This window comes from Aspergillus flavus, chromosome 3 (genome assembly GCF_009017415.1).
Source record: "Aspergillus flavus chromosome 3, complete sequence".
In the NCBI taxonomy this organism is placed as follows: domain Eukaryota; kingdom Fungi; phylum Ascomycota; class Eurotiomycetes; order Eurotiales; family Aspergillaceae; genus Aspergillus; species Aspergillus flavus.
The window spans coordinates 645,007-666,140 of record NC_092407.1 but is presented as its reverse complement, the minus strand read 5'-3'; the positions used below and the strand labels follow the sequence as shown (position 1 = coordinate 666,140).

Sequence of the window (21,134 nt, the reverse complement as noted above, 5' to 3'; positions counted from 1 at the left end):
AAGGTAGTATACTTCTGGGGTTGCCCGGACCACCCAAAAACTAACTAAACTTATCGATCTGCTTGTTAATTCAAAGTGCCTCAAAACTCCACTTCAAATAATAAAACCAGAATTATGCCACAACAAATTACTACAACCCAGCCCATTTGAATTCCCATGATTAATTATATATTAAGGTTCCCCCCTTCCTTGACGGATATTGCAGCTGCATGAGTGGAGACTCTATGTTATTATTTCCTCTCTGTTTGCATTCACTGCAACTGTGGGATCGCGACGCGCGAATACTGCGGTCATAAAGCAAACCGACAATGAGCAACCAACCATGGCTCGACAACCTCGACGACGACTGGGTGCCTGTCCCAGGAACTCCTAGCAGCCCGGTGCCAACGCGATCCGCAAATCATTCCCGTCGCACCAGTTTACAGAGCTTACAAGGACTTCCGAGTTCTCCTAGTCGCATTCCTGTACCCACGCGCCGATCTATTGAACCATCCACCGCTGAGAAGAAAAAGGTATCCCGCCCCTGCCATTTTGTGAGAAGAGAACCGCCGACTCCCAAAACGCCGCGAACCCCCAGGACCCATTCCAAGCTACGATCCCCCGCGCCGGACAAGACGAAGAAAACCCCGAAACCAGATCTGCCCTCGGCGCGTAAGCCAAAACCTGCCATGGATGCCAGGTCACCCCTGCGATCTGTATCTAATGCGTCCACACAATCCAGCCAACAAGGTACAGTGCAGGTGAGGCCAAAGAAGGGCAAAACCAAAGAGGGTACGCCCGAATGGAGGAGAAAGTTGGTCCGGGGCGAGTTACCCTCGGGAGAGCAGCGCGATCTGTTCGCTCCTATGGGCTTAGAGGGCGTTTTCAAACCTCCCACACCAGGATCCGAGAAGACACAGCATGAGGCGATTCCGAGGATGAAACAACGAGACGACTTGTGGGATTTCGGTGATCCTTCGGATAAGGACCCCGGTACAAGTCCACAGGGGTCATCGCAGGCACAGAACATCGGCGAGAGCCATGCTGCGAATACACCGAATGATGTGGATAGGCCGCTAGGGCCTAGTACTCAGTTACAATCGAATGCGAATGTGAGCGACAGCCCGGAAGGATCGCCCAATGCAACATTAGAAATGCCGAAAGATCCCGAGGAACCTCCTTCCAATTTCAACGACAGCTCATTTGTTACCCAGGACGATACCCAGATGAGGTCAGCAACTGGGCTAGAGGACCTTCGCAACGAGGGTATCACACCTATCACCTTTTCACGAACCAATACAGTGGAAGGTAACGGCACGTCAGAGGTCATACGGTCAGCGTTGAAGCAAGTCACTAGCAAGCTTCAGAAGCTCTCTCTACCCCCTTATGAGCGGCCTGATTCAAGGGCGAGTGACAGTATTTTGTTCAACCAGCACACCGAATTTACTATCGATCCACCCCCGGAAGAAGACATCTTCGATGTCACGAGCCATTCATTACCTCAGGATCTCTCTATGGGAACTTTGGATTATCGAGGGCGTGGGCCTTTCGGGAACTTGCGCCGAGAACAGTATGCAAATGAGAGCTCCTTTCACAAGCATCAACTCTCTCCACCAACCTTCACTTCCCAACGATTATCTCCTTTCTTTGCTCCCAACTCTAGGATTCGAAGCTCGCCACCCTTCTATAATCGAACAAATCCCATACTTGACCCACCTACGCTCCCTAGACCGTCTTCAGCTCATGTAAAAGCCCCGATACTTGGGGAGGATAGGAGTGAAGTTATGCCCTCTTCAGGGAGCCCCCTGAAGCTCTTTGGCAATCATGACACTTTCACAAATAACAGGCTTTTACGACGGATGAGCCAGTTCGAAGAAACCTTTGATGATTTATCAGAAGAAGACGAGCCTGCCTCGCCCTCAGAAGAAGCTCGGCGGAAGGGCGAGAGCCGAAGCTTTTTGAGCGCAAAGCACGATATGCTGGGAGAAAATTCTATAAGAAGGGTCGAACGGCCGCGATCACGAAATACGGCAAATTCTCGCCTTAGTCGGTTCGGTGATGGCCAATTAGATAACTTCGACTTCGCAGACACGAGTCCTTATGCGCCGAAGTTACTAAGTAGCGACGCCCCTGATGGAGAGCTCCGTCCTTTGTCGCGGCGGCGACGGTATTTACGACGTCCCTCGCATAGAGAGTCAAGCCGTCGCTCCGAAGTTAACAGTCATAACTCGACGGGCAAATCATCGAACATAGACCGTGGATTTAATGCGTCAAAGAACCAAGATTCGATTGCGCTGACAAATCCTGACCAAGGAGAGGCTGAGTGGAATCCCGGCAGCCCTGCAAAAGACCCAAACCCAAAGAGACGTAGAACATTTCTGCGATCTCATATCATAGCAGGGGAGGATCAGGAAGAAGTAGTGTCCTCTAGTCAACCAATCGATAACTTATCGTTATTACAGAGAAGCCTTATGCAACACGGTCTACGATATGACAGCGACAGCCTGCTTCGGCCCCAATCATCCGATCGCCCAAGGACGCCAACACCAAGCCAAACAAGAGGCTCCATAAGAAAAAGATCTTCACCAAGTAAAAATGAACCTGATGTTGTGTACAACGATGAGAATTCCCCACCGGAGACGAATGTGCCAATGGTCAAGGTTACTGGTGTCCTTGAAGAAACTCGCAAGGGGTCAATCACAACTCAGGATTTCCTCAACGAAGCGACAAAGATCATGGACATTATCAGGTCAAAGGGCAGGAACGTAGGTGGGTTGTCGAGTGTAGAAGAGTCCGAGGCCGAAGACAAAAACGAAAGTGAAAGTTACGAGGATGAATCTACTCGAGAAGAGTTCTCGCGTCCCCCAAGTCGAGAGGGAGTGGATATGCGGAAATTGCGAGAGCAACAGGAGACAAACCCTCGAATACTAAGTCATCTCAAGAAATTTCAAGAGCACGATGATTTGGAGCTTGGGGATAATGCCTCGGTCGCTTCGCTGAGCTTCGATAATCAACAGGATTCGCCTTTTCAAGTGGAAAACGACAAGGAATTTGTCGGACAAGATGATGGAGCTGCCATCAACCAGACGTCTGATAATATGCAACCAGATGATGACATATTTGAGCAGCGCGAACGCAAGTCATCCGCGCCGACTTCTGGTGAAGATGACGACCTGCCTGATCTCTTGACTTTTAACACGCAAATATCAGCTAAAAGCCTTAGTGCACGCTCGGTGCCTACCGGGTCTTCACAAAGTTCGCACGCTAAAGGTGTCCTATCGTCCGACATAGTTTCTCATTTGATCCCAGAACAGGTGAACGGCCTTACTTATGACCGCCACAAGCATCAATGGATAAGGGAAAGGCCCGAAGTTTCTTTAGAAAAGCCCAAAGGGGAAGATAGTGAGGATGATCCATTCAAAGATATACCCGACCTTAGTGTTGACGAATTGCAAGAAATGATGAGGATGCAAAACTCTCCTTCCCCCGAACGGACCGGGGACTCTGTTCTGTCAGAAGATGCCAATGGCCAAAGTCCGCTGAGTCGGAAGACCGGCTCTCTCAGTTCAGTGGCTCGGCCAGGAACCAAGGATGGCGAGCCATCCGTTGCTGCCAGTTCTTTGCATTCTAAGGCGACCCGCTCTACCTCTAGTACTCCCCATTCAGCGACTAGAGTGACCTCATGGGGTTCTGAAGCCGAAGGGAATAGAGCGTCCTCCAGCGAGGTTGAACACGAGATTCAGCTTCATGAGGGTCGCTTATCGAAGCCACCACGACGCCAAAAGGACGGGAAGCAACAAGCTCGAGTGGTCACGATAAGTTTCTCGTCGCCACTTGTTTCACAAATCGCATATAGCGACGATGAAAGTCCGTCAAAGCTCCGGAGAGCCCAACTTGCGGGTTCCGGACAAGAGACTCAAACGGCGGCTAATCACACATATACATCTGAACATGCCTCGTCTCGCCACGCTATTTCTAGAATAGACGAGACAAATGAAGAGCAAGGTGATAGCCTGAGTTTAGTCCGACGGGGCAATGATGCTGTATCTACGCCGCTTAAGAGTCATCCCGAGAACTCGCTTATGTGCCTGCGTGATATGGACCATGACACGAACTATAGCTTCCACTTGAGCCCTTTGCCTGACTTTACTGTCCACCAAATTGACCCTTCTCTACAGCTAGAGCTTAGCTATGTGGCTCAGCGCACCCATCCCCGATCTTTGCGCCAGGTGCATGGGACATTTGCTCTAGCGACTGAAGAGTTAGTGAAACATATTACAGAAGCCGAACCTTTTGAACCCTATTGGGAGCATGTCCGACGTTTAGTCCTCCGCCAGAAAGGTTTGATCACTCTTCACAAACTTTGTGACTTTTGTCCTCGTCTTGAAGATTTGGATGTGTCTAGCAACAGTATTGGACAGTTGAGTGGGGTGCCTCCCACCTTGAGGACTCTGAGAATATCGCATAACTGCCTCTCTAATTTAACAGCCTGGGGCCACTTAGTGAACCTGCAATATTTGGATGTCTCTGGCAACGAGCTTGAGAGCCTTGATGGATTCAGTAGTTTGATTCACCTGAGGGAACTAAAAGCGGAAGACAACAATATCCGAAACATCGAGGGCATTTTTGAACTGGACGGACTTCTCAGTCTGAAGTTGCGGAACAATAGCTTGACGACTGTCGATTTTGAGGACTCAGAGCTGTAAGTACTCTCATTCCGGCCCAGACTGCTACAGGGCACCAGACTCATTTGCTATTATAGGGTTCGCTTGGAAGAGTTAGATCTCAGCCATAACCAACTGATGTCAATACAAAATATCGAGTCACTTTCAGCATTGTCAAACCTCGACCTCAGTTTCAATCAGCTGGCTAGAGTCGCTCCATCGGCCCCTATGCCATACTTATCATCCCTACGACTCTCCAGTAATCAACTGCATAGCCTGGATGTTACAGCCTTCCCGTCGCTTACCCTTCTTTACCTTGACCACAACTACCTTTTCACAGTGTCGGGACTTGAACACTGTGCAGGTTTGGACGTCTTTTCTGCTCGTGAGCAGATGAATACAGGCGACCACAATGGCGGTTTCTTTGATGTGGACCTGGGCTTGGTAAAGGACGTCCGGAAAGTATTCCTCTCTTGTAATAAACTGTCTCTGCAGTGCCTGTCTCCGTCCAACCCGCTTTCGGGCTTGCAACTGCTCGATGTTGCATCTTGCAGCATCCAAAGCCTGCCCGCGGATTTTGCACTCAGTTTTCCGAACATCAGGGTTCTCAACTTGAATTTTAACTCCCTGGCCGGTATCAATGAACTGGCAGGCTTGAATTGCCTTTCTCGCCTGACCATTGCCAGCAACTGCATTGTTCGCTTGAGGAGGCTGTGTCAAGTCTTGAGTCGGATAGGAAGAACAAACAAGAATAAGGTTTCTACCCTTCAAAAGGTAGATGTAAGAGGCAACCCACTCACAGTCAGATTCTATCCTCCCGCCGTCACTGGAAGCGGGAGAGTTGGAGATACAAAAAATTTGAAAGTAGAAGATGAGCCGAGCCAACGTGACCAAGCTGGGTTAGATATCCAATCTGTGCTTGCTGAGTTTGGGCACGCTGAGAATTCAGAGCGTTCGATTATCCATGACCAGGACGAAGAACCTATCGCCGAGAAAGATATCGAAATCAACGACCCATATACTCTGCCGCCAGCGGACCCCCAGGCCGACCAAAAATATTTATCACACTTGGATGAGCCGACACGGCTCCGACGCAGAGTATTCGAACTGATGCTGTACGCGGGAACAGGCGGCTCCCTCAAATTCTTGGATGGACTGCAGTTGCGTCCCACGCTCGAACCAGGCTCTGACATGGATCACGCTTGGAATAAGCTTGAGAAACTTGGAGTACTGAAAAGAAAAGCTATTACCGGATGATCTTTTCCCTTCTCTTTTCCATTCGATTTTCTCTCTTTCTTACTTTTCTTTTTCTTTCTTGCTTCTCTCCTACCTTTCTTTTTTCAATTTCTTCAACTCCTCTTTCATTCTTCCTTTACCCTCTTTTCTATTCTCTGACGGCTTGTATGTATGAGTGTTTTAATGTCGGACCTGACTGGCGTTGTCTCCCGCAAATGATTGCATATTTGGAGTTCTGGCATTGGTTGAGTAAAGGCTTTGGGATTGCCTGCATGAGCGACTTTTTGTGTTTCTTCGATGTTCACTACTAAATCCAAAAATTGTTCATTATGCTTTTTGGGCTACAGATACCAACAATAGAAATGACCGGAACGGTCCTGTTTATTTGTAATTACTGAAAATGATTAGTTGTTCTTTCCCCTTGTGTCGTGCATTCTATCCGTCGGCTATGCAGATATCAGGTCTCAATTCCCAACGCCAGTAAGTAGACGTGCTGCCGTCTCAGTCTCTGCGCCGTACAGGTTTTGCAAGTACAATTGATACGTCTGAGATACATCGATGCTCGTGTAAACGTTCTTGTCAGCTCAATACATACCTTTTAAGGCTTGGAAAGTAAGCAAGAACTCAAGAATGACCATTTGTAGCTACAGTTACCTGCTACTAATGGTCATGGAACGTGTACAATGGAGTTTGCCATCCTTGCTGCATGGTACGAAATATCGTCTAATCCTCTGTACAATATTTGGTTATGTCAAAATATTCTCCAAGTTCTAGTCACACTCCTGAATATCTTGAATTAAGCCCCTATCTTTAAGTCAATGTCCAAATGAAAGACAGTGGGCGCAGTTTGAATCGTCTATAGTTCGTTTTCGGACTTGGGCTTTGATCGATGGAGAATAGGAATGTCGATTGATATGTAATGCCATTGCATCCAGGTGCTGGTTTTGAAACAACGGTGAGAATATTGAGCCGAGGAACCCTATTGCAGACTTTATTATCCTGGACGTGGCGACCTGTAATCTTCCCAAAGCGGTAACTCTATACCAGGTTCAGCACCTAGGGATGTACGCGCAGGACTCGGACTCAGTCAATTGCCTTCCCTGAACCGACATTCAAGGAGACGAGAACAGTTTCTGAGTATCTACCGCCAATTGATCAGCATCTGCTAGATTGGATCCTGTGCTAATTGACATACACACATGGCGATATTAAGTATTACACCCTTTGCAATTCAAAACGCATCAATAGTGAAAATCTTGGCTGATTGCTTTCGTATTTTGGCACCCATGTCTTCTCGCGCCGCAATTTCACTGGATCGGCTATGCTGCAAGATTCTCCAATGGAGCCCAATCCCTGCAATGGTTATGATAGAGCAAACATGGAGCATCGAATGACCTAAAAGAAAATACTGTCCAACAGTGTTATGACAACAGACTCTCGTTCTTGGGAGATGGTGCGTGTCCATATCCCGTATACCCTAAGTCCCGTCCATGCAGATAGACCGACAGCAGGCACTTTGGGGTAAATTAATGAAACACATATATGATCAGGGAGCTCTTTGATGACAGACCGATAGTCGCCACGCCACGATCTATGTACATGCCTATATCAGCACCGAGCATACCCCTACTAATTGCCGGGATGCTTCCCAACCTTCACATACAATCCGTATCAGGTCCAATAGTAAATTCTTTCCTACGGTCAAAGAGTCAGGAGAAAAGGGATTGCTGTATCTGGATTTTCGCTCGGTCAGCTTATTTAGTTTTGAACTTTTGAATATCAGATGTTAAATGATCAATTTCTGCGACTGCTCCACCTTGATCTCTGTTCTTGTATATGACGATGTCATATTGTCCACTTTCATTGCTATCTCTTCCCCCTTCCTCTGAATCCCTTTCGAAGATATGGTAAACTCAGTATTGTTCTTCCCCGAGACAAAATACCAACGCCCAGCAACGACCCTCGGAGCCAAAGCAGTAACCATAGATGTGCCAACACCAACAACAAACAACGAAAAACACAACGTAAACGCATCAATCCAAGCCCCAAATGACACAGAAGTCCAAGTACCCGATACCAATTCACAGAACGGCAAAGGACGACCATCCAAGAACCAATTCAAGCTCTTCCAAAAGCCCGACCCTCGCTGGAAAAGCTTCCTAATCCGCGACATCCTCTCCCCCATCCGCGCATGCTTCTACCCCATCATCTTCTGGGCCGGCCTAAACGTCGCAGGCCCAGCGAACCTCCTCCTCTTCTTCAACCTGACTGAATCCGCCTTGCTAGCCGCACCACCCTACAACTTCTCGGGAGCCGTCGGATATAGCAACTTCGCCTTCTTCGTCGGTGGAACGATAGGCCTTGTAACCGCAGGACCCTTCTCAGACTGGGTAGCCGACAAAGCCACGCGACGGAATCGAGGTATTCGAGAAGCAGAGATGCGTCTTCCCGCCTTGATACCTTTTTTCATCACCACTGCTATTGGTAACGTTATCGGGGGGGTAGGGTATCAGCGTCAGTGGTCGTGGCCTATTATCCTTGTTTTCGGGTACGGGCTCACCGGTCTCAGTGTTACTACTGTGCCGACTATTGCTGTTGCTTATGCGGTGGATTGCTATAAGCCCATGGCGGGGGAGATTATGGTCGTTGCTACGGTTGTTAAGAATACGATTGGATTTAGTATGAGTTATTGGGTTGCGTCTTTGGGTGCGAGGAGGGGTCTTGTTGCCCCTGCTATGGTGGAGTTTGCCTTGACTTTGGGGCCATATGTTACTTGGTGTTCCGTTGTATTTTTGGGGTAAGAGGTTACGGAGGTTTACTAGGAACTCGGCGTTTCATCAGTGGTCGGAGATGTATGTCTTGTTGAATTGGGATAGAGAATATGAGTCCATAAGTCTATACACACAATCACTACTTTACGCTTGAGATAAACGTAGTTGTTCCTGATTACTAGAGACGACGCATTATATCGGGAGAATCTCTGACGATATGGTAAGGGTTTAATTGACCCCGTAGCATAGTTTGCCTCCTCGAACTATTCTACCTGTAGAAGCGGACTTACTTGCCCACGGCTCATCACCACCGCTGCTGTTTCCAGGTGCTTTCCGCTTCCTTCCAGAGGGACGATACTGGACTTTATCCAGGGCCTTATTTAGCTGTCCGTCGTTTAGCACTTTCGCTGTCTCGGGACGTTAATTGGAATAGTCATTGTCAGTCAGGGCGAAGACCGAGGTTAGTTCGATACTTGATCCACTTTCTGTATACCAGGTAACCAGATCAATACTTGAGTTGAGCCAAAAGCATGAGTGTTGAAGACTCATGATGTCCAGAACGTAGTAGGCCAGGCATCTATGCCAGTAGACTCATCAATCGAGAATACACCCGGGTTTATCAGATCCATCTCGTTATTCGTCCTACCCAGGAAATCCTGCATTGTAGGTTCCAGAAACGCCATTTCAGTCGTGAGACCCGCAACAGGAACCGTGGCAATACTATTAGGATCCAATATCTGGTCCACATTTGCAGCACCCCCGACCGAAAGACGGGATTTCTCAGGGGTATAACCCCGACCATCATGGGGGATACTGATACTCCCAGAGCCGGCTGGTAAGCACTGCTTTACTCGCTTCAGGTTTTCGTAAAACTCTGCCGCAGCAAGATTACCGTGGTATTTCATTCGGCGCAGGATCTCTATGGCTGTCTCCAGGAATTCTAGATCGGCAGTTGTGCCGATCGAGGGGAGAAGGCCTGACATTACCAGGATGATAGCGGAGGAGAAGAGGTACTGTGCATAGAAGTACCCGTACATTGGTAGTGAGCCGTTTACCCACTCCTCGGTTATAAGGGTGTGGGAATGCCGAGCTGCGTGGATGCATGCCTCGCTTAATGTGATGACTGGCTGTGGGGTGTCTTCGTGGTTTTCGCGGTGCGCGCGTTGTTGGAATAAGGCGTGGAGGAGAATTGGACGGGTAGCTAGTATGACACACTTGATCTTGTCAGTGACGTCTCAAGATGTGCTTGTGTGAAGGATTTTACCTGGTTGAATTGCAGGTGGAGAGACACGACGTGCTTCTGGGGAGTCTCCACAGCTGGTAATTTGATATGTGCTGGTAGGGACTGAACCCAGTCCTGCAATGCGAGCAGCAATTGTTGCTCTCGTTGGAGAAATGACTCCTGGTGTGGCTTGCGGGTATAGATCTTCTCTACGATCTGTCCGATGATGCGGGCTAAACGGATGCTGGATACCAGATATGCGGTGTCTGAGAATTGCTCTTCCGCATCGGGACTATTAACCGCCGTTGGGAGGTCAACATAAATATCGTCGTCGCGAATCTGGAGAGGGAGACCGATTTTTGATGTATACATGCGGTCAAAGATATAGATAGCCCACCAGAGGCGCACACGATGTTCGCGCTCGGTTGGATCGGTGCATTGACGAGCAGGAATATTATGGTTTAGTCCTAAGATTAATCCCAGACGCATGGCGCTTCCAATTAGCGTGTAAGCGGAATGTCGTCTATTCAGGAAGTATGAGTATAATGACTAGTTTGCAGTTAGCGTACACGTTCATGTATCGACGAGTACACTCACCAATAATAACAAGCTCTCAATGTGAATCATCCCTGGTCTTTCTGGTAGAATTGGGATGATTCCCATGGCACGTACGTAGTACCTTGTCCCTGGCACCCGGCTAGTCGGCGACGAAATCGACCGAGAAGAGTAGACCTCGCCCAAGGCAAAAAGAGAGAAGAACTTGCATGTTAAGGCCGGGTCATCTCGCAAATTCGGGAGGCGATATAGACTTTCCAGCTGCTCGAGAGTGGACTTGCGCAAAAACAAATGATAGACACGACTAAGTTGATTGAAAGCAATTTTGACTAGTAAGCGGGCTTGGGCAAGACTAGGCCAGTGAGCTTCACCTTCCAGCAAGGATGACTCTGGTGTATATTGAGTCCGTGCAACATGGGCTGTGTTCGGATCCTCTGTGAGAAACTGCCGTAACCGCGTTGCAAATGCGGTACAGGCAGCATCCCCCATATAGATTGGAGGAGCGGTCGAGTCATATGGGTAGAACCAAGCCCGCTCTCCGAATAGAGGATTTTGGAGTGAATGATAGGATTCTTGAGGTGGTACCGCGATGTCTGCAGTACTAGCCGGAGAAGGGTTGGGTGTGGATGAAGTACGAATCTGCTCTTTCAGCCGAGAGTTTTCTGAGAGAAGTTGGTCGATATAACTGTAAGAGGAGTATGAGATTGAACCCTAAGCCAACCGAGAACTAACGGGGAGTGTACCTTTCATTAACCTTGAGCTTACGATCACGTACGGTATATTGACACTCGTCTCCACATCCGGCCTGACTACATCTAGCGCAAGGCTGTTCGCCGGAGCACTTGACCTTGTGAGAGTGACATCGGTGGCAGCTGCACAGGTTAGAGCGATGTTCAGGGTTTGGTGGACCACCTGACGTACGCGACAGATTTCTTCTTGTTGCGCCCGGAAGGATTATTTCTTACAACAGGCATATGGATCGGATACTTATTCGGCTAGCGATATCCCTTTTCTGATCGGTTTGTAGACACAGTAGTAACTAGACGTGTTGAGCATGAAGTTGGTCGGGGTTCGGCCTCTTTGCCGAGAGGCAAACTTTGGCCGCTTAATCATCCCTCGGCAGTATGTCAGGATGCCGATGGCAGAACGAGAAAGGAACAAAAGTCGAAATAATACCATGTTAACATTCTACAACTTAATATCTAATGCATTACATGGAGCTTACTGGTAAAAAGGAATAGTAAAGAAAGATATTGGAAGAAAAGGACGAGCCTCAATGGGACGTCACTATGATGTACTTAGCATGTATAGAGCTCAGATAAGGATGCTAAATATATATCATTATAGCACAAACTTGGTCTTCCACCCACTTGTCTCCCAGATACTCTCATATTTTGTGTGGTTCCTCCTTCACTGACATGATTGACAGGGACGTCAATGTCAGACAATTCGAATCAAAATGGCCTAAAAATGATCTTACTTGAAGCTTACTTTAGCGTTCATTTCGTGTTAGGGTTCGGATTTGACACAGCTATGACCAAGCAATTAAATCTTCACTCAGGTTTCAATATCCGACAACCTAGCGACATTTACAGAAAGTCTATAGATTCGGTATTCTATTACTTTACAGAAGGAGCTTTGCTAACGATTTTGATACAGGCTATGGCCAGCAAGGTGGCGTGGCATCTCAAATCGACTTTTCAGAAAGTTACCGACAAGCTGCAAAGATAATCTTTGCAGTTAGAAGAAGTGGAGCAAATGAGCTTAGAAACAATAATACTCTCAATAAAATACATGTAGGACTTTAAATAAATTTCCTCAACTCTAAATCAAGCAAAGGGCTCAAGCTACAGCACATACTATAATGACTTTTAAGCGACCATGTGCAAAGGTGCAAATCTCTTTGGTAGACAGCACCAGTAGTTATACACCGGGCGACAGAATTGAAGGAACTGTGTTCTTTACTCCTCGAAGACATATTGCCCTACATCAGCTACGCCTATATTTTGAAGGTATTTATTTAAAACTCCTATTGATCGGACTTTGATAGATAACAGCCAGTACAGGTAAAACTGTAGTGCGCGTGGACACCAATGAAACCAACATACCACTTCCACAGACCACGGCGTCTAGAATGTTTCTTCGAATGGATCAGCCACTGTACGATATGGCTTGTCAGAAGTCCAAGGCACTGCAAATTGGCACAGAATATCGACTGCCTTTCGAGTTTGTCGTTCCTGCAGAGTTGCTGCCATATGCTTGTCAAAAACACCATCGTCACGAGAAGGTTCATTGGGAACACCTGCAGTTGCCTCCTAGCCTTAGAAAGAGCTCACAAAGGTATGATGAGCAGACAGAAGACATGACAACCAGGGCGATAGCCATACAATACCATGTCAGATTCAAAATCTTGGAAAGAAGCCAAAAGCACGGAAGATTGTTGACCATCGGAGACTGGACGCAGCCTGTGCATATTCGCTCACCACGCCTTGAGCGAGCACCGCTGTTAGTCCTCCAAAATAGCAAATTCTACTGCCTGAGCCAGCAAAAACACATTACCAGGGGCCTTTGCCGAAGACGACTAGGGCTTTTGTCCGCGCAAACGACCACACAACTGTCAATAGATCAAGGGGAGATATCAGCTGTGCGACCAATCAAAATCAATTTGAAATGCAACACCACTGCACGGTCCCCTTTACCAAAACTTTCTCGTATACAGCTTGAATTGAATGCTCTCACTAGCTTTTGCCTGACACCTTGGTCAGACTTCCCTGATCTAACAGAACCGTCAACGTGGGACAGGCACAACGACTATCGCGAGCACACTATATGCCTGAAACCAGCCACTCTAGCGTTCTTGCATTGGCGAAGAGACCCTGGTGTTAGGGATACAGAGTACACTGCGACATTGGAGATGCCAATTACTTTCCCCAGTCATCTTCCTTCAATCCCAACCTTTTACTCTTGCCTCGCTGCAAGAACATATTCGTTGAGAATATCACTATGTTTTGTAGTGGAAGAGCAGCGAAGCAAGACGTCGACAGTATCATTGACAATCCCGCTACAAATATGTTAATATCTTAATTCGGAAATAAGCTAGCCACAATTAGTATAGTGCCATTGATTGATCAAGCTACTGCGCAAGAAGCTAGTGTGCGGGTCACGTGTAGATCGTCGCCATTTGCTGCATAAGCAATGTCAAAGTAAACCATGACGATACCTGGATTTAAAACCCATTTATCTATAAGTAGACCATGTGTGATACACAACAGATAAGGGACGCATTTGATGCCGCAGGCAGTTTTCTAAATCCCGTCCTTCAAAAGGGTATGCAACCCACCAAGTAAAATAACTCAAATTGACTTCATACGCTAACTAGATTCAAGAGGAGCTTCAAAAGTCCCGTGGAAGCTCATTACTGAAGATATTGAGCGGGGACTCGATAGATGAAGCCTTAGATGAAAACCTAACAAGGACTGCTGTTGTCGGGAAGGCTTTAGACATACTGACTCGTATCCACAGTGCATTTGTCTCTCCAATAAAGGATGCAGGATTTCCGCAACCTAGGGAGTCGGAAGATGCCGCTTTGGAAGACGCAAAGCGACGCAGGCTGTTACATGCCCTTCTGGACCTAATTTCTTTAGAGGGAATATATCCATCTCTCTCATCTGGGGCAGGAATTCCTCTTCAGCAAAGAGTGATTTCTGTACTGCCGGCCGGTGTTATTGCTCATCAACCGCAGAAGCCCCCGAATAACAAACCACAAAATGAAGTGCTTCTAGAACGCATAATGTCCGTACTTTCAGACATCATTTGCGACGAACGACGCAGTATACAACCCGTCATTCGTGGCCGTATCTTAAGCGATATAATCAGTGCGGCCTCAGACTTAGCCTCGAATGCAGAACATTTATCCCAAGATAAAAAACAGCGCTACCGGGATGTGGTCGCCAAGGTAGTTGAAGAGTATGTCTTGTTCAAACTTATTGCGTGATTTCACACATGCTGAGATATTGTAGAACACCTAGTCCGGTTTTGTTGTCCACCTTGTCCAGCTTCCTTCAGTCGGATACAGCTCCGTGGTTTAAATCAATAGTTTCAAGTCAAATATCACGAGTCCCTTTACGCCAGGACGGAGTTTTGCAAACAATACTCTTCTTAGCTTCACAGCTTGCTCCTTCACTAGGTCAGGAGTCCCAAGACCAGACATCAAATGGCCCACACTTTACAGTGCAAGCGATCATGCAGTCATCGCGCCTTTTATCCTCAGTACCACAAGGACTGGACCCAGTAGACTACTTCTCTATCATTGGACCCCAACTATTGGCTTTGATTGATGGAGATGATCCGGATTTGAGGAAGACTGCGGCGTACGTGGTTGGTAATGGGATTTTATGCAAGCGTGCCTACGGTGCCCCCGGAACTATAGGTCATTCTATCTTCCTGGAACCGCTTTTCAAGACACTCACCGCTGGATTGGATGATTCATCAAGAAACTGGATGATGTCGTCCTCAGCTTCAGGCGAAGACTTACCAAACCGAGTCCTAGTCCCTGAATCCTTGTTGGTGCTGGCAGTTGACAGGCTGAGAAGTTTAGTTCTTCAGCCTCCAAACCCAAGTCTCGTAAAGAGGGTTGTTTACCCAATACTCGTCCCACTTTGGGGATTGGCTTGTGGTACTTCAGAGCAACAACGCAATTCTCTTCATGAAAAGATTATGGAAGTGCTACAAACCTACTTCGCTATATCGGTCGGAGAACAGCCACTTAAAAAGCTGGTTGATAATCTGCTCTGGGATGGAGGTTCCACCTGGACTTACAGTGTGGTTCCAACCCATGGGCTCTCGTTGATTAAGCGCGAAACTGCCAAATCAGATCGATTGAATATTGTACGACTTCTAGACACTCTAGCGTCTCGGGCTAAGCTTTTCGTCGGCCTACTGGGAGCTGATCCTAGCAGTGAAGAGCGCACCGGCGATATATTTTTATATGTGAGCGAGAGCTGGCTCGTTTCAACTCCGGTTAATGAGAGATCCTTTAATAAGCCCCAGCTTGGCCTCGCGAATGAGGCCGAGAGCATGGAACGCAAGCTAGTTAGCGCGAAACTGGCCGAGACACTTCTAGACAATTTCAAAGACATCCTTTCTCGTCGGCCTCTCAGAGTACTCGAGCTTATTAAACAGATCATAGACGGCGAGTTCAATCGCGCAAGTACACGAAAGAAAAGGGATGGTGATTTAGGGACTGGCAAGGTATCACTCTCCTCGCTGGCGAACATTGTCCCTGCGGAAGAAAATACAGAACAAGGCAACGCAGAAGAGTCAGACTCAACTGAATCTCTACCGGCCGTGTTCAGTTTACTCTCCACAGTACTCGCATCCCCCGAGTTTTCGGCATCAGAAGATACTTTGCCTGTACTTGAAACTCTCAAATCACGACTAGACCAACTAATCCCCTATCTTCCCCCGTCACTCGCTAAACCAGGGACAACTTCCTCGATGCTTTTGGAGATTCATATGACGTCACCTACAGAACAGAGCCAGAAACGACCATATGCTGAAGTATCTGATTTCGAAACACATCGCCGAGCTCTGACCAATCTTAATTCTGATCTCCCTCCCGTCCAAGCTGAAGGGTTCTCACTACTCTCCGATTTGGTTAAAAAATCCTCTCCCGTCCTCGACATACCGTCTACATTAACACTCCTCCTATCTATCATAACAGATCCGTCCGAAGCTGCCGCTAATGACGAGTTTATCTACCTGAATGCAATAAAGCTGATAGGCACATTAGCCTCAAGACACCCACGCACAGTCGTCAAAACACTAGTCGATCGTTACACAGACAGAAATGAAACAACTAATCTCGACCAGAGACTCAAGATCGGAGAATCTCTTTTACGAACTGTCCAAGACCTCGGCCAATCATTAACCGGAGAGACAGCAAAGGTCCTAGGTGATGGCATGATCGCAGTCGCAGGGCGACGATCCCAAAAGCCAGAGACCCAAAAGCGCCGCAAACAACAGCTCGAAAAAGAGAAACGACAGAAGGAGCGCGAAGAACGGCGAAACAAGGAACCTGCAATGCCATCAGGCTGGAAGATCTCCTCACCCTCACCAGCAGCAAAATTACAAGAAGATGAAGAAGAAGGTTCAGAGTCCGAGTCTCCTGAACAAGCCGCCCATTCCGCTAATATCATCGCCGCCTGGGCTGCGGGCGCCTCGGCAGATGATGAGCCAGATGACCTACGAGCTCGTGCATCTGCGCTGTCTATCCTGGCCACTGCAGTTCAGACTAATATTGCTGGTCTTGGACCTTCAGTGGCTTCTTCAGCTGTTGATCTTGCGCTTGCGACTCTTACCCTCGAGCAAGAGCCCGAGTCTGCGATTCTCCGACGAGCAAGTGTTGTCCTGCTTCTTGATATCCTCAAGGCGCTCGATACCACCCGGGAGACTCGCGGAAGCCAGGCTCTCGGTTTTGGGTTTTCACTTGCGGATGACTCGGCCGGTGGCATGTCTTGGAAGGATGAGAACGCTAGCAGCCGTGGACCTTCGACCATAGGTAACATTCCGCATATGCTGCGGACACTAGCGTTTGTCGAAAGCCGTGAAACAGATACCATTGTCCGTGGCCATATTCGCGTATTGATTGAGAGTTTGGAGGCTTGGGTAGAAAAATCCTTGTTGTGGGGAATTGGAGCTCACGATAGGGAAGGTGAAAATGAGCCAAGACTGGAACTTGGGGATCGAATTGCTGGCCTTCAGATCGATCCTCTTGCAGGAAGACAAGGAAGCGGACGGCCTAGAATTGAAGAAATTGAATGAGCTACTGCGATGTTTGCGAGACGTTTGTCTATATCATGAGAAGATATGTCTATTACTGGTAAAAAAGTTGAAAATAGAGTGGTCAAGCTTGATATCTCAGATTTTATGCTAGAACATGCAGACTTGAAGAGTCACTAGTCAGGCATTTCAGAAAATAGGAAATCCATCGTGCACAATTGTCGTCAGAGATGTTAAAGTTTATGCAACATGTTCCCACGAGGGTATTCCCGCAAATAGACACGCAAACATCATAGAGAAAGTTCAAAGACTATTCATGGATGGCTAATTAGTAGGGCGCTGCTCGTCCGCGTCCGCGTCCGCGTCCCCAGGGACGGCCACCACCTCTGCCACCTCTACCGCCCCCTCTGCCACGTCCATGTCCATGACCACCATCGCGACGAGGATACCGGGAGAAGTTCTGTCTGGACTCAACGGGTCGTGGGCCGGCGGCCATGCGAGCTTCACGTTCTTCATCGCTGAGGTGGAACTTGTTCTCAATACCAATTAGCTCGCAAAATTGAGCGGTTTGAGGGTTATTGTATTCTGGCGGCATCTCTTCTGTGGTGATAGGAACCGCCGAGTCGTAGGGCGGGGCCGTTGGAACGAAATTCTCTGGGATACCCATTTTCCCGGGCTTTACAATGTGTTCCTCTACCCACTTTTCTTCCTCGATGATCTGGGGTTCGTAAACGGTGTCACCTTTATCAGCAGCTGGTTTAGCGGTCGCATCGCCCAGCTGAAGGTCGTTTGCGAACACACGTGTGATAGCAAGCCATTCCTTATCATACTGCAAGCGATAAGGACGCTCGCACTGGGCACCTTCGAGATCTGAAATAGTGCTAAATTCAACAAGTTGAAGAAATTCTCGGTTCGGGAGACATTTGTCCAAAGCAAGAAAGTGTGTGGTCTTGTTGGAGATAGACTCTGGCAAAGGCCCATTAACCGCGTAGGCTTGCGGTGGAGGTCGTGCAAAACCAGCAGGAAGTTGGCTCCGCACTTCTTCAGAGATATCTCCTGTGTCTTTTTCGACGCCTTCTGCAGGTTTGACAATGCTATCAGTAGGACTTTTATTGATGTTAGCCGCTGAGGTCGATTGATCCATGGCCCGCGACTCTACTTCAGGAGCGGTATCTGCAGCGGCATCTTCACCAGAGTCGCTATCCAGGTCCAAGTCAATTTCGTCCGAATTTTTCACGGGTTTGGTCTCATGTTGCAGCTTCTGCTTTTTGTTCACCGCAGTCTCGGCACATGCATCCCTCTCCACTCCGACGACCTGACGACCAACTCCATCCTCACCGATATCGACCCTTCTCCAGGTTAGGTTATGCTGAACTTCGGGGACAACTCCCTGGTGTTCCATGAGGCAACGGGAGTTTTCGATCGCTTCATTCTTAGCCGCAACCGTATGGAACTCGTTCCAGGCCGATATCTTACTTTGAGTGTCTTCATTGCCTTCCTGAATTGGGTCTGGTTGCTGCATATCAATGTCGTTCACAATACCTTGTGTCGTAGAGTCTACTGATGACTGTGCCGACTGCTGGTGCTGGTGCCCCGAGGAGTCACCTTCAGTCTGAAAAACATGAGCTGGGGTAGCACTATCTAGAGTCTCGTTTGTGGTACGCGCTGGCAAAATCTGGCTACTTGCCTTCCCATTTTCACCAAGCAATGACGTGACAAGAGCGCCGTCGAACCCAAACAAATTTGAAGCATTTAGGGCATGAGATGTACTTCCCTGGGAAGCAGCCGCTTGTCGTTTGGCACCTGGATGCTCCGGGATTATATAATCTCCATGCTCCAGGGTCGCGACGAATCTCACGTGCAAGTGAGCAGAAAACCAGTGCGCTGGGCGTAGACGATCCAGAACAAATTTCGCCGCCAAATTGCCTAGTCTACCTGTCTGAGAATCCTGCCGGAACCCTTTCTTGACTCTGAACAGTGTGTTATAGTCGCCATAGTTTTCAATTTGCTTCGGCCAGTCATGTGAAAGGCCAAGGTCGACCTGGGTGCGAATTTGGAGTAACTTGCGAACATCCAGCTCTCTGATATGATAGATAGACTGGATTTCATCTCGGTTGTATGGAAGCCGTTCGAAGTGTGGCTTTCGATAATCATAAGCTTTCCAAATGCCAGACATACCTGCAATACGTAAAGGGCCACAGCGAATGACATTTGCCGCTCCCATGTAGTAAATGTTGGGAGCGACCCATCCGCCGTAGTAGAGCTCAAATAGGTGGTTACCAGCCTCATGATTGCCGCCGATAAAGATGGTTAAGTAAGGAGCTGTACGTTTCCCGCTGTAGTATTCATGGAAGTCTCCCAGCTCCTTGAACTTTTGTGGTACAGACATACAAGCCATATCATGAGAGTTTCTGACGGCCTGGTGGGGGTGTTAGTACCTAAAATATTGAATAGAGGTAGTGATCATACCTGAAAATCGCCGCCAATGATCAGAAGGTCAACACCATCCCAGCCCTTCAACGTAGCAGCCTTCTCCACTGATGCGTATATGTCATGAAGACAGCCATGTCCCTAACGTTGGCGTTGTATTAGCATCGTAGTAGAACTGACTTTTGAAAAATATGTCAATATCCAGTAATGTATGATAGGAATACTTACACAGCCTTCAAAGGCGACCCGAATCGACGCAGAATTGAGTTCTGGTGCCATGGCGTTACACTGCTGAGCCGAGTAGATGAAGATTGATGCCGAAAAAAGCAACTTAATTCCAACTAAAAAGTGGCCCAGCTCTCAGTACAAAGTGAAAGAAACGAGGCCGGTTTGCATTATTCTCAACTCTTGAAAAGACAGTAACTAAATGTCAAGATCAGAGAAAGAAACACAAAGGAAACTGAGGAGAAGTGAGGATGCTTGTGAGCTTGAGAAGAATGGGGGATATGAAGAAGAGTGAAGGACAACGACAAAGTCGGCGGGTTTGTATTGGTTGCACTAAAATTAACTTAATTGGCTGTTGCCGCTCTGCAACAAATCTATCCGTCCAATGATCAATTTCAGCTCCCTTTGAAGATCATAGTATACATTCCGAGCTTTCACTCAGTTCACATCTGCAAATCTTTGTTACTAGTCAATGATATTGTTCTCTTCATATCAGCCATGCCTTTTAGCGATCATGCCACTCGATTGGGCTTTCTCAAGGATGCCGCCAGCTCGCTGGATTCTCTCAGCCCTTCCACTGCGGCTCATCTAATGACCGTACATAACAAAATCTTTTACGACGAAAGCAGACCCTTAAACCAGAGACAACAAGAAGCTTCTTGTGGGGCTTGCGGCAGCATCCGAGCCCCTGAGTCCACTAAAACCATTCATATCAAAAAGAAAATCATAAAACGCTCCTCGGCAGCCTCAGACGGAGCCATTGTCTACAAGTGCCTGCGCTGCCGTCGGCGGACAGTGAAACCGTCTCGAAAGGAGCCTGTTCGCCCTAATGCTTCGTCTAAAATGGCTGCAGCAATAGACTCTACACCTCCAACAGCTCTTACTGCAGTACAACAACCTGATTCAACCGAGACTAAGCATACTAGTAAGACAGCCGACAATGCGAGCAGCAAGAAACGAGCCAAGGCAAGAAAACAGGGTGGATTGCAAGCGCTATTGGCGTCTAAGCAACAATCTCGGGCTAGTTCTTCTCTGGATTTGTTTGACTTCCTCCAGCAGTAGACAGCTTGCTGCATGATTAGCTTTTTTTTTTTTTTTTTTTTTTTTATGTCAAGATCGGATTATCGGCGGTAATTATTCCGATATCGTTTGGAGTCTAGCGCGGGGTCTTCTTTATCGGCCAGAGCTCTCCAGAGCCCAGCTCCGCCTCACGTCAACTGATTGATTAGTTTTGGGTGTTGGTTCACAACATACTAGTGTTCCCCCTAAACA

At 47.8% G+C, this 21,134-nt stretch overlaps 8 protein-coding genes across 8 annotated transcripts; 6 read left to right on the top strand and 2 right to left on the bottom strand.

Moving 5' to 3' along the window:
- Nucleotides 1–308: 308 nt before the first annotated feature.
- Nucleotides 309–5,900, top strand: F9C07_2230300 (uncharacterized protein; the record flags this gene model as incomplete). Its single annotated transcript, XM_041291591.1, has 2 exons — nt 309–4,681; nt 4,742–5,900. 2 exons carry the CDS (start codon nt 309–311, stop codon nt 5,898–5,900), a joined length of 5,532 nt encoding a protein of 1,843 aa, XP_041144080.1.
- Nucleotides 5,901–7,783: 1,883 nt separating this feature from the next.
- On the top strand, nt 7,784–8,680 carry F9C07_4398 (putative MFS transporter; the record flags this gene model as incomplete). Its single annotated transcript, XM_041285666.1, has 1 exon — nt 7,784–8,680. One exon carries the CDS (start codon nt 7,784–7,786, stop codon nt 8,678–8,680), a length of 897 nt encoding a protein of 298 aa, XP_041144079.1.
- Nucleotides 8,681–8,785: 105 nt separating this feature from the next.
- Nucleotides 8,786–11,632, bottom strand: F9C07_2281495 (fungal-specific transcription factor). The gene is made up of 5 exons (XM_041285662.2): nt 11,349–11,632; nt 11,171–11,299; nt 10,470–11,112; nt 9,915–10,421; nt 8,786–9,864 (listed from the first exon to the last, which is right to left on the bottom strand). The coding sequence occupies exons 1-5, from the start codon at nt 11,399–11,401 to the stop codon at nt 9,196–9,198; spliced, it is 2,001 nt and encodes a 666-aa protein (XP_041144078.1). The 5' UTR covers nt 11,402–11,632; the 3' UTR covers nt 8,786–9,195.
- Nucleotides 11,633–11,755: 123 nt separating this feature from the next.
- On the top strand, nt 11,756–12,362 carry F9C07_2148248 (uncharacterized protein). The gene has a single exon (XM_071509217.1). The coding sequence runs from the start codon at nt 11,865–11,867 to the stop codon at nt 12,156–12,158; it is 294 nt and encodes a 97-aa protein (XP_071364816.1). The 5' UTR covers nt 11,756–11,864; the 3' UTR covers nt 12,159–12,362.
- F9C07_2148246 (arrestin domain-containing protein) lies at nt 12,363–13,638 on the top strand. Its single transcript, XM_071509216.1, has one exon. The coding sequence runs from the start codon at nt 12,562–12,564 to the stop codon at nt 13,501–13,503; it is 942 nt and encodes a 313-aa protein (XP_071364815.1). The 5' UTR covers nt 12,363–12,561; the 3' UTR covers nt 13,504–13,638.
- On the top strand, nt 13,639–17,328 carry F9C07_2281494 (protein required for cell viability). The gene is made up of 3 exons (XM_041291589.2): nt 13,639–13,754; nt 13,814–14,393; nt 14,447–17,328. Exons 1-3 carry the CDS (start codon nt 13,682–13,684, stop codon nt 17,247–17,249), a joined length of 3,456 nt encoding a protein of 1,151 aa, XP_041144077.1. The 5' UTR covers nt 13,639–13,681; the 3' UTR covers nt 17,250–17,328.
- Nucleotides 17,329–20,163, bottom strand: F9C07_2281493 (putative RNA lariat debranching enzyme). Its single transcript, XM_041291574.2, has 3 exons — nt 19,866–20,163; nt 19,677–19,778; nt 17,329–19,626 (listed from the first exon to the last, which is right to left on the bottom strand). Exons 1-3 carry the CDS (start codon nt 19,914–19,916, stop codon nt 17,536–17,538), a joined length of 2,244 nt encoding a protein of 747 aa, XP_041144076.1. The 5' UTR covers nt 19,917–20,163; the 3' UTR covers nt 17,329–17,535.
- On the top strand, nt 20,164–20,990 carry F9C07_2281492 (uncharacterized protein). The gene has a single exon (XM_041285665.2). The coding sequence runs from the start codon at nt 20,361–20,363 to the stop codon at nt 20,922–20,924; it is 564 nt and encodes a 187-aa protein (XP_041144075.1). The 5' UTR covers nt 20,164–20,360; the 3' UTR covers nt 20,925–20,990.
- The last annotated feature ends 144 nt before the right edge of the window (nt 20,991–21,134 follow it).

What these genes read in the sequence shown, in the direction of transcription:
- F9C07_2281495 (XM_041285662.2), bottom strand. Translation starts at nt 11,401, where the DNA reads ATGCCTGTTGTAAGAAATAATCCTTCCGGGCGCAACAAGAAGAAATCT. An exon ending in AAGCTCAAGGTTAATGAAAG is followed by an intron (nt 11,113 to 11,170) that starts GTACACTCCCCG and finishes CTCCTCTTACAG; the next exon opens with TTATATCGACCAACTTCTCT. An exon ending in TTGAGAGCTTGTTATTATTG is followed by an intron (nt 10,422 to 10,469) that starts GTGAGTGTACTC and finishes ACTGCAAACTAG; the next exon opens with TCATTATACTCATACTTCCT.
- F9C07_2148248 (XM_071509217.1), top strand. Translation starts at nt 11,865, where the DNA reads ATGTCAGACAATTCGAATCAAAATGGCCTAAAAATGATCTTACTTGAA.
- F9C07_2148246 (XM_071509216.1), top strand. Translation starts at nt 12,562, where the DNA reads ATGTTTCTTCGAATGGATCAGCCACTGTACGATATGGCTTGTCAGAAG.
- F9C07_2281494 (XM_041291589.2), top strand. Translation starts at nt 13,682, where the DNA reads ATGTGTGATACACAACAGATAAGGGACGCATTTGATGCCGCAGGCAGT. An exon ending in AAATCCCGTCCTTCAAAAGG is followed by an intron (nt 13,755 to 13,813) that starts GTATGCAACCCA and finishes ACTAGATTCAAG; the next exon opens with AGGAGCTTCAAAAGTCCCGT. An exon ending in GTCGCCAAGGTAGTTGAAGA is followed by an intron (nt 14,394 to 14,446) that starts GTATGTCTTGTT and finishes GAGATATTGTAG; the next exon opens with AACACCTAGTCCGGTTTTGT.
- F9C07_2281493 (XM_041291574.2), bottom strand. Translation starts at nt 19,916, where the DNA reads ATGGCACCAGAACTCAATTCTGCGTCGATTCGGGTCGCCTTTGAAGGC. An exon ending in GGGTCGCCTTTGAAGGCTGT is followed by an intron (nt 19,779 to 19,865) that starts GTAAGTATTCCT and finishes CGCCAACGTTAG; the next exon opens with GGACATGGCTGTCTTCATGA. An exon ending in TCATTGGCGGCGATTTTCAG is followed by an intron (nt 19,627 to 19,676) that starts GTATGATCACTA and finishes CACCCCCACCAG; the next exon opens with GCCGTCAGAAACTCTCATGA.
- F9C07_2281492 (XM_041285665.2), top strand. Translation starts at nt 20,361, where the DNA reads ATGCCTTTTAGCGATCATGCCACTCGATTGGGCTTTCTCAAGGATGCC.